Source organism: Benincasa hispida, chromosome 11 (assembly GCF_009727055.1).
Source record: "Benincasa hispida cultivar B227 chromosome 11, ASM972705v1, whole genome shotgun sequence".
Classification (NCBI taxonomy): Eukaryota; Viridiplantae; Streptophyta; class Magnoliopsida; order Cucurbitales; family Cucurbitaceae; genus Benincasa; species Benincasa hispida.
In genome coordinates this window covers 45,920,672-45,932,479 of record NC_052359.1, presented here as the reverse complement: position 1 = coordinate 45,932,479, position 11,808 = coordinate 45,920,672, and the positions used below count along the sequence as shown (strand labels likewise).

The 11,808-nt window shown below is 31.6% G+C and overlaps 1 protein-coding gene across 3 annotated transcripts; it reads left to right on the top strand.

Moving 5' to 3' along the window:
* Positions 1-3,811: 3,811 nt before the first annotated feature.
* LOC120091192 (protein kinase PVPK-1) lies at positions 3,812-7,659 on the top strand. Of its 3 annotated transcripts, none has more exons than XM_039049094.1 (3): positions 3,812-4,129; positions 4,666-5,930; positions 6,469-7,659. In XM_039049094.1, the coding sequence occupies exons 2-3, from the start codon at positions 4,825-4,827 to the stop codon at positions 7,337-7,339; spliced, it is 1,977 nt and encodes a 658-aa protein (XP_038905022.1). In that variant the 5' UTR covers positions 3,812-4,129; positions 4,666-4,824; the 3' UTR covers positions 7,340-7,659. The 3 variants fall into 3 exon arrangements, with proteins under 3 accessions (XP_038905022.1, XP_038905021.1, XP_038905020.1); XM_039049093.1 differs by having other exon boundaries at positions 4,661-5,930; XM_039049092.1 differs by having other exon boundaries at positions 4,519-5,930.
* The last annotated feature ends 4,149 nt before the right edge of the window (positions 7,660-11,808 follow it).

Sequence of the window (11,808 nt, the reverse complement as noted above, 5' to 3'; positions counted from 1 at the left end):
AAATCAACTACCAGATGCATTTATAGATGTAAAAAAGTAACTAAATCACATATACTAGTTGCAGATGTTCCATCGACAATTGATATTCCAACACAGCAAGTTGTCATTAATGAGTCTGGAACACGCCAGAACCATGGTAGACCAGTGGGTTCCAAAGATAAAAATCCTTGGAAAAGAAAATTAATTAATAGTCAATAAGACTTGCCTGATGATGTAAATACCCATAAAAAAATCTTTGACATGACTAGTGAGGAAGGTGAAATACCTAAAGACAATAATGAAATTTCAATAAACTATGTCATAGGAAAAAGAAGGAATCGAACAAATGTAATTATTGATAACATTTTTGTGTATAATATTGCTCTTGATATTATATCTGAAAATGAGGATCTTGAACCAAAATCTGTTGAAGGATGTTGACATAGAAAAGATTGGCTTCAGTGGAAAGCAGGAATCGAGGCAGAATTAAACTCACTTTCAAAATATCAGGTTTTTTACCAGTAGTCCGAACACCAGAAGGTATTAAATATGTAGGATACAAATAGGTATTTATGAGGAAAAGAAATGAAAACAATGAGGTCACAAGATATAAATCAAGACTAGTTGCACGAGGTTTTTCACAAAGACTTGGTATTGATTTTGAGGAGACGTATTCTCTGATGGTGGATGCAATTACATTAAGATATTTAATTGGCTTGACTGTGTATAAAAGTCTGAATTATGCATCTTATGGATGTAGTCACAACATATTTATATGGATCTATTGATAATTATATTTATAGGAGAATCCCATAATGATTTAAAGTACCTGAAACATATACATCAAATTCTCGGAATGATATTCAATAAAGTTACAGAGATCACTATATAGATTGAAACAATTAGGACGGATGTGATACAACCGCTTGAGTGGATATTTAATGAATGCAGGATATTAAAATAATCCAATATGTCCGTGTTTTTATAAACAAATCACAATCGGGGTTTGCTATTATAACCGTATATATTGATGAGTTGAATATAATTGGAACTCCTGAATAACTTTCAAAGGCAATAGAATATTTTAAGAAAGAATTTGAGATGAAAGATATCGAAAAACAAAATTTTGCCTTGGTTGGCAAATTGAGCCGTTAGTAAATGGAATATTTATTCATCAGTCAACTTATATAGGAAAAATTTTGAAAAGATTTTATATGGACAAAGCATATCCATTAAATATTTCAATGGAAGTCCGTTAATTGGATATAAAGAAAAATATATTTCGACCTCGAGAAGATAATGAAGAACTTCTTGGTCCTTAAGTACCATATCTTATCGCATTGGTGCACTTATGTATCTTACTAATAATATAAGACCAGAGATTGCGTTTTCAGTAAATTTATTAGCAAGATATAGTATTTTTCAACAAAAAGACATTGGAACGAAATTACGCATATACTCTGTTATCTCCAAAGAACAATCGATATGGTTTATTTTATTCAAATAAATCAAATTTTGATCTAATTGGTTATGCAGATTCTGGATATTTATCTATTCACACAAAGATAAATCTCAAACAAGTTATCTATTCACATGTGGAGGAACTGCTATATCATGGCGATTGGTAAAACAGACCATAACGATCACTTTCTCAAATCATGCTTAAATTCTTGCAATTCACGAGGCTAGTCGAGAATATGTATGATAAAAATCCTCTAACATTATTACAAAGACAACACAACTTGCATAGCCAAAATCAAATGAGGATATATTAAAGAAGATAGAACAAAACATATTTCACCGTAGCTTTTCTACACTCATGATCTTGAAGAAAATGACAACATCAGTTTACAACAAATTTGTTCGAAGGATAACTGACAAACTTATTTACAAAGGTATTACCAACTGCAACTTTTGAAAAATTGGTGCACAACATTGGAATGCGGTGACTCAGAGATCTTAAGTGATGTTTTCATGCGGGGGAGTAAATATAATTGCATTCTTTTATAAGTATTTCATATATTATATGATATATGTACTCATTTTCCTTCACTAAGATTTGTTCTTAGTAAGGTTTTAACAAGGCGTATTTCATATATTATACGAAATATGTACTCATTTTCCTTCACTAAGGTTTTTTCTTAATAAGGTTTTAACGAGGCATATTTCATATATATATGGGCATCTAAGGGGAGTATATGAATATTATAATAATAAATAGATGCTCATTGCTTAGTGTCCCAAAAGCTATATGTCACCTTTTGCATTGTCCATGTGCCTTGTAGTTATTCATACGTGGTGCCCATGTAAGTCCAAATCCTACTTGCCACTAAATTTTCTATTATTTAATTTTATAATTGTAGTTATTTCATGATTTTAGTTTTTTATTTTAAATTATATTTTTTTATTATTATATTATATTTTCTCCATATCCGTGTTTCCGTTACACTCCTCAATTTCACAACAGAAACAAAATAATTATCAAACAAGATCTAAAATATCTACTTCTTCCCTTGATAATATAGTAAGAGTAATAACAAAATATTGACAATATATTAAAGGTTTAAAGATGATTCAATGTGACCACCATAATGTAATTACTTATAGTGCAAGTTTTAAATAGTTCAATCTATAATAATTATTCAATTAAGGTTTCACTTTTTTTTTTCTCTAAAAATTATTCTCATACATCTAATGGCATAGGACCACTGGCCACATTGTTTCAACCTCTCAAATAATTATTTTCATGGATTAAATAATTGTTTAGAGAGTTCAACTCAAAATAGAATAAGTATTAAAGTCGAAGATAAAAAAAAATTAAACATAAAAAAGTAAGTCCAAGAACAAAGTTGGTTATTTTCTTAAAAAAATAAATTATATAAATTTCTAAACAGGGTTTGATTTTGATAATGTTTTGCATTAACAACATAACAAAAACGTATAGTAGAAATATGGAACAATTAATGTTTATAAACTTAATTTTCAAACACATAGATAAAAGGCGTAGAATAATAATATTAACCACGATTATACTGTTGGACTATTGTTAACTTGACCATGACTAGTTAAACAATATATTTTTCATATGAATCTCTCTATTGAATTAAAAAAATAAAAAATTACTAGAGAGAAAAGGGAATTTTTTTTTTTCCTAAGAAATAGATTGATTTTCAAAAATTTAAAATAGTTTGTTTCAAGTACCAATCTACTAATGAGTAGATAATCAAAAATTTTATATTGATGTCGACGAAAGCCCAAGCTCTCAATTTTATGAGAATAACAATCAAATGTCAATATTTTATTATTATTTTTTTCAAAGAAAATTGTTAATATTAAAAGTTCATAAAAATAATTAAATTAGCAAATAAGCGATTGTTTTTTTATTTTATTATATTTATTTCTCTATTATATGATCAAAATGTTGAATATTAATGTTAGACATAAATTTAAAACTTTACATAACAAAAATAAAAAACAAATGACAATAGAATAAAGATTGTTTTTAATTCAATTAGAGAACAAATATATAATGTCTTGATCATTTTTTTTAACAATATGTAAGATGAAGAATCGAATTTCTGACCTAAGATCGATAATACAAGCTTATGTGACTATGTTTATGTTGGTTTACCAGTTTAAAATATATTTAACTATCAAACATCGTTAAATTAATCCAATATTTTGTTTTTTTAAAAAAATGAAAGAGGTGGCCATAACAAAAAATTGAAGGAGTGCCCATAACAATTTCATGTGTCCAATCACTTCAAAAAAAAAAAAAAACGATAATTATTTATTATTAAACAAAAACAAGAGCTTAAGAACAAGAGGAAGAGATTTTCATGGAGGGAACATTTCAGAGATAAAGACTGCCATTTGTAACTTTGCTTCTCAACTTTGCTTCATTTTTTTTTTCCTTTGCTTTTTCCCCCTCTTAATCTCTCTTCTTCTTCTTCTTCTTCTTCAATCGACGGGAAGATTCAGAAGAGAAAGTGGCAGAAATTTCTGTTTGCAATTATTATATTCTTCCTATAATCTCAACTCTTTCTTTCTTGTGTTGGATCGGATCTGAAAGTGTACTTCACAGACTCGGAAATAAACAACAAGGAACTCGCAAAGTTGCTCCACTTTTCTCTCTGTGCTTGCATTTTTGGTGTGTCTCTATCGCTTTTCCTTTTTACTTCCTGTCTCGAAAGATTTGCTTGCCGTTGCATTGTGTAGTTGTTGAGGTTCCTGGATATCTTGTTCGGTGTTTCTTTGTTTTTGATTTTCATTGTTAAAGATTTGGTGGTTGTGGGTTGAGTTTTGTTTCGAAAGAATCATAATCAGTAGTTGAAGCACTGGAAAATTTTGGTTACCCTGTTGTAAATCTCTTGAAAAATTATCTTGTTTTCGAGGAAATTAGATGAGGTGTTGATGCTTCTGAGGAAGAAAACGTAGAAATTATTAGACGGGGGATTAAAGAATCTGTTGCCGTTGTGTGATTACAAAGATATTTATAATTTACTTTACATGATTTCCTTTTTTCTTCCGAATTTGTAGGTTTTGATATTGCTTTGATTGTGAATCAAGGTTCACCGCTTGATTTTCTTGGGGATTTTCTTTGATTGCTTGGGTTGCTGGATATGGTATCTTCAATCTCTCTCATAGTTCATCTGAATCAGTTTGAACTTTTAACTTCCAGGACAGATAGATATTCATTTGGCGTTTTCAAGAAAGGCATTAATAAGTGGAAGATTTTGTAATTAAGGGCTTTGGAAATTACTATAATGGTTATTATCAGTTGTTGCACCCCATTCACCACACCCTAAGATTTGGCCTGAGAGTGTGCTTGAGCCGGAGCTGCTAATGGAGCCACTTGTTGATGGTATGAGTTCTTTACTGAAAACTCAGAATCCGACATCTACGTCAAGGAATCTCGATTCATCTCGCCAGCTGTCTCCTAAACAGTCTAGGAATGAAGCAACTTCTTCAACGTCCTACCTTTCGTCTCAAAATTGTGCCAAGAAACCCCTTCGCCATCCAAATGGTTATTCTGTAAGTAGTAGAAAACATCCTACCAATTTGAACGCACATGTTTCCAATAAGGGGAAATCCGAGCTTGTAAACCCGACAGATAGTTCATATAAATCAACTGAAAGTTCTTTTCAGAAGAAGGTTCCTTGGGAGGGAGGTGGAGAAGAACCTCTTGTGAAGCATATTATCGATGATTCTAAGGACTGTTTTTCAAGTGGCTTAGAAGAATCTGGAAATCAAGTATTGAACGCATCGAAAGGAGCTGCCGTACAAAGTGATCAACAAAAGTCTCAGCCGGCTGAAATATCTTGTCCAAGTCCTCAGAACAGCTTATATTCCACGACTCTATATGCAGAGGCGAAACAAAGTTTCTCAAACACAGAAGTCAGTGAATGTGCAAGCAGCATTGAAAAGTCTTGTGAAAGCGTCGACATCACAAATTCCCTTGATCTTGACAAAAGCAGGAAAACAAGTGTTTACCGAGGCAGCACTGGCAGTGATATCAGTGATGAAAGCAACTCGAGTAGTTTAAGCAATGCCATGTATAAGCCTCATAAGGCAAATGATACAAGATGGGAAGCAATGCAAGTTGTGAGATCTCATGATGGGATGTTAGGACTTAACCATTTCCGGTTGCTGCGAAGACTGGGTTGTGGCGATATTGGCAGTGTCTATCTTTCAGAGTTAACTGGTACCAAAACTTACTTTGCCATGAAGGTTATGGATAAGGCTGCTTTGGCTAGTAGGAAGAAGCTTTTGAGGGCTCAGACCGAACGCGAGATATTGCAATCTCTTGATCATCCTTTCTTGCCAACTTTGTATACACACTTTGAGACAGAGAACTTCTCTTGTTTGGTAATGGAGTTTTGCCCTGGGGGCGACTTGCATGCACTCAGGCAGAGACAGCCCGGGAAATTTTTCCCAGAGCATGCTGCAAGGTCCGAAATCTTTCTCTCATCCTTTGGCTCTATCTTGCTTTCACTCTAATAACTAAACATAACATGTGCTAAGATTTATCATGAATAAATCAAATATGAACTGCCTAATATGGCACGGGTGGAAATATTTCTGCTCAATCTTTCCACAGTTTATCATAGAACTATAACATGAAATCTTGGTAGGACCAGAGAGCATATATCTTTCTAATATAACTTTGAACTTCAATAACTTCTATTGACATTGAAGCATTTCCTTCTGCTCTCGTCGCCCTCTTTACTCAGATGCCATGGTGGATTAGATGTTAAGTTTTATGGTTATTTCTCTGTATGCTTTTTAGCCCAGCATCCCTCATTCATGTTACAATATTATTGAACTTTTCAGCTTTAACCTCTGTTTGCTTATGAAATCATTTTCTGTTATAGCTAGCAATTTGCACATTGTCATAGGCTTCTGTGTAGACAGCCCTTTAGTTCGGGAAAGCGACTGTTTACTTTGGCTCACCTTGATTTTCACTTGATATGTTTTATACCTTTTCAGATTCTATGTGGCTGAAGTTCTCCTTGCTTTGGAGTATCTGCACATGCTTGGGATAATCTACAGGGATCTAAAACCTGAAAATGTGTTAGTGAGAGACGATGGGCACATAATGCTATCTGATTTTGACCTGTCTCTTAGATGTGCAGTCTCCCCAACACTTGTTAAATCATCAAACTCGGGTTTAGAAGCTAAAAGCTCGGGGTACTGTGTTCAGCCTGCCTGTATCGAACCAACTTGCATAATGCAGCCAGATTGTATCCAGCCAGCATGTTTTACACCTCGCTTCCTAAGCAGACACAGGAAAGAAAAGAAGTCCAAACCGAAGAGTGAAGTATATCATCAAGTGAGCCCTCTACCCGAGCTCATTGCCGAACCCACGAGTGCAAGATCGATGTCCTTTGTTGGTACACACGAGTACCTGGCACCTGAAATCATAAAAGGTGAAGGCCATGGCAGTGCCGTGGACTGGTGGACTTTCGGGATCTTTCTTTACGAGCTTTTGTTCGGTAGAACTCCATTCAAGGGGGCTGGGAACCGTGCCACTTTGTTTAATGTGGTTGGTCAGCCATTGAGATTTCCTGAGTCTCCTTCTGTGAGCTTTGCAGCAAGGGACTTGATCCGAGGTTTGCTTGTAAAAGAACCCCAGCATCGTCTCGCTTATAGGCGTGGCGCTACTGAGATCAAGCAACATCCATTTTTCCAAAGCGTGAATTGGGCACTCATCCGCTGCGCCAATCCTCCCGAGGTGCCAAGAGTAGATGTCATTGATTACTCTTCAAGGATGGAGACATCACACGCACCGGCAGGTGAAAAAATGCCGGGAGTCGATGTGAAGCCTTCAGGTAATTATTTAGAGATCGACTTCTTCTGAATCTTATTGTCGTTTCCTTTTTTCGGTCTTTCTACCAATCTCCCTTCTCCCTTCCTCATTTGTATTGTGATGCAATTCAATGCCTTCCATTTTTTTTTCCCATTGCAATGAGGGTTGCTGAAGTCCTCTTGTGGTTTCACTTCTTTTTTTTTTTTTTTTTTTTTTTTTTTTTTTTTTTTTAAACTATCACTTTGTAACTCTACTGTGCTGTCTCTGCTGATGCATAATAAACCTGTCTGAGAAAATATGAAGAAGATGCATCAAATCAAACTGGGGAATGGAATTGTTGGATTTCCTCTTATACTGACACAATTCTTTCATTACAACTCTTCTCTCTTTGATTTATATTTAGAACAGCCTGTTTAGAAAAAAGGATTCTGTTCCTTTCTTGTTGCCAGCAAGGAGACAGTCTGTTGGTGAAAAAGTTCCATTTCTTTTGAGAGAGGGAGAAAATAATAATAACAATAATAATACTTATAAGATTTTAACTTTTTATGCCTAATTTAATAAAATTGTAAAATATTGCTTTTCATAGTTGTTTCATTTATTTCTTTATATGTATAATTAAAGGTTATTTAGTATTCATCCTTTGATATTGTGTTTATTTAATCTCTTTAAGTCTTTTAATTATGCTCTGAACTTTAGACTTTAGAAAATAGATGAGCATGCCTTGTCATAGTTGGTTAATAGTATTCAAGACATAGAATATTATATTAAGCATGGTTTAAAGTACATTGTTGCAATTATTATTACTATTACTTTTATGTTAAAACTCAATGGGTACTGTATAATTGTGCCTTTATTATACCTCCATCTTTGTTTGGCAATTTAAACATGACTTGACTTCCTTGATGAAGAGATCAGAAGTTTAAGTTCTCCTAACCTAGATGTTGTATGCATTTGTTGCATATAAGGGCTTTGTGCACAAAATCATTTTATTTGATATGTACTTATCTTTTTGAGATAAGAGATTCAAACCTATGTTCTTCATGTTTGTTGTACTTAAAAAACTAAATATAAGTATACTTAAACCTTTTTTTTCCGAGTACGTTAGGACATATGTTGATTGAACTTTGTTATATGTATTTTGAGTGACTTAGATTTTTTTTTCTTTTAACTTTTCTAAGTTAGAAATGTTATTATTATCATTTTTTATAATGAGAACCAATTTCAAACCAATTTCAAATTTTAAAGACCAACTATAAATCAACTTTAAACATGGGAACCTAAGCATTTAAGTGATTAACTAGAAATTAAAAACAAATATCCATAACCAAACGTGTTAGTTTAAAGTTTTATCTTAGAATTTCACAATGATTAAGGATTTACTAGACACATAAATGAAAAAATCAAGTTCTATTTGGTAATCATTTCGTTTTTTTTTTTGTTTTTAATCGTTGAAAATTAAGCATATTTTCTCACGTTTCTAACAATAATTTGCATCTTTATGAAGTACAATGGTTGAATTTAAAAAACAAAAATAAGTTTTTAAAAGCTATTTTTTTTTTTAAAAAAATTTTGGTTTGATTTTCTAATCCATTAGTAAAAAGTAGATAACTAAAGAAGAATTTTAGACGTGGAAGTAATGTTCATAGACTTAATTTTCAAAGATAAAATTAAAAACTAAATGGTTACCAAATGGGGTATGAAAAGATTTATTATATGTTTTTTAAATTTTACAAATCTAATCAAAATTGAAAGCTCCAGAATTAATTGATAGCCATTTAAAATTTCTAAACTTGCGTACACATATTTTTATTTCAATAAATTGCTATAATATGCGATTGAAAATTCAAATTTCTAATTTTAAGATTGGATTTACAATCCTTTAATTACATGTCAAATTAAAACATATCATTTTCTTTAAGAATTTAAACCTATGGTTTAATTATAATATTTCATATTATTAAAAATACATTTAAGGTTATTGTTTTCTCAGGAAATTTGATTTTCTTTTAATCTTTCGAGTCAATTATGTCAAATAATAAATGATAAAAACAATTGAAAAAATGTGACAATTTTAGCTGTCGGTTGTTGGGGCTCCCTCTCTCTAATTGTATACTTTTTGCATAATATGAGATTCTATTATCTTTTAGGAAAAAAAGCATGTAATTTATCAATATATTCCTAACTATATCACTGCATGACTATATTTATCCCTTTATATATTTAATTATATATGCACGATTAAATATAAATAAATAAAAATTCTTTCGAATAATTTTTTTTTTAAAAAAATAATATTTCATTAAACCTCGAAGGTTTATGGAAACATTTACATTGCTCTTTACAAGTGAGATCACCCAATTTGAAAGATTATTACACCAAACACCCGGGGCCTATAACACCTAGCTCTCTTTGCAACTTCATAAGGTACTGGATTTAAATTCCTCCTAATATATACAAAATAAGTAGAATTAAATTTAGTTGCACTCCAAAAAAATCTTCTTAGACAAACATTCATCCTCACAATGAGATACTGCCTTCCCTATAAGCAAATTGATAGCAATTAAACAATCATATTCAACTATTATATTACAACAACCCATTAATTCTACAAGTCCAACACCTTTAAGTATTGCTCTTAATTCTGAAGGAGGATTAGGAATAAAATTGCAACAATTCCATAGTAAGTGCTTTGAGACCTCCAAGTGAATCCCTACAAATAATTCCTATTCCATGGATGATAGACTTAGTTTCCAAGGAGCATTATTCAAGTTCATATAAATATAATTTTAGATGCATCGATATAATATATTGTCAAAACGATCATAACTAACTAACCTACGGAAAGTGGCAGATCCAGAATTTCATGTTACGGGGTACAACTTTATATACGGTTAAAATTTTAGCCCATTAACGTCAAAATTTGTGTCATATATAGTTCTTGAACTTTAAAAAATATAAACTAGATCATTGACAACTCGATTAGTGTGTTTAATATATAGTACGAACCATTTTTTTAAAAAAAGAATGTAATTATTGGCTACAAAATTGAAATTGCATATTCAATTAGAAATAAAAATAATTTGTTGTCTAATACAACGATTAATTTTTAAGCATTTTTAATGTTTTATGAGTTTTTTAGATACTAATTAAAAGTTTATATATCTATTAGATATTTTTAGGGAATTATTAAAGTTAAGTGTAAAGTTTAGATATTTATTAGACATAATTTTAAAAACTAAGAGTTAAACTTGTAATGACTTGAATGTAATCTTAAAATAATGGTAAAGTAAATAAAAAAGTAAAAGAAAAATTATATGTAAAAATGGTGTTTATATGTCTTAATTTTCAAAAACTAAAAATCAATAACCATATAGTTACCAAACAAGTCTAAAATTTTAAAAATATTTATAAATAAACATAGAATATATGTGGAAAAAAATAATAATAGAATGAAGTTTTTAAGCTATTATACAAAGATATATGAAATTTTAAGCAACAAAAATTGGTTTTTTGAAAAAAGAAAAAACAAATGCCTCGTAGAAATCTCAAACTCCGGCCGCCAGGTTTCTAAAGATTCACCACCATTGCTGGAGCAAAGTTTTGTTTTATGTCCTAGGAGGGGCACACTTTAGTATATATGCCGTTTATAAATAAATACTTTTATATTTAATAACAAATTATGTATATATGTAAAACGACATGACATAAGGGGAGGGGGATATGTTCCCCCAGTCCCTTTCATAGATCTGACTTGCATCCACGTTAACTTTAATAACATTTTCAGGAGGCCGAATCCAAGATGAAAAACATAGAGTGGATAAAGAATCAGTTATAGTACAATTCTGGGGCTTCTTACAAACAGAAATTTCCTGCAAACAGTTTTGAATCCAAGTTGTTCAGATAGAAATATTAGGGATAGGGGTACCATTTGTCAATTGATTTCGATCATTTCATATACTCCAACATGCAATTGACCAAGCTCTTCAAGAGAACATATTGCATTTAGAGGAGACCATCTATCTACTAAACTTAGATTGAAATCTTCAAAAATCATATGGCAACATGAAATATGATTCCAAATCTCCAAAGTACGAAGGGAACAAAATAACACATGATCAACAATTTGTGGTTCTTTATAGCAAAAAGGACCACAAGTATGTATATCCATACCTCTACAGTGTAACACCATTCTCGTAGGAAGAATATTGTGAAGAGCTCTCCAAAATGATGAATTTTGGCAGGGATTTTCAATTTTCTGGTGAATCAATTTTACATAATGGTGTGTTTTATATATTCTGCATTCTATTTCATATGATGAATGGTGATGAATGTAGTTTTGTTGATGGACGTTTTGAGATAGGATACTTAGTTTTAAGGCTTTCTTTGTTTACAATTTTGGTTTATAAAGGCTCCTGCGTTTTTGGGCATTAATGTTGCTATAGAGTCTGTAATTTATAAGTTTGAGTCGCTCGTGCTGTGCTAGGGGAGCTTGAAGGAAGAGTTGTAGAGCACTGTTTTGA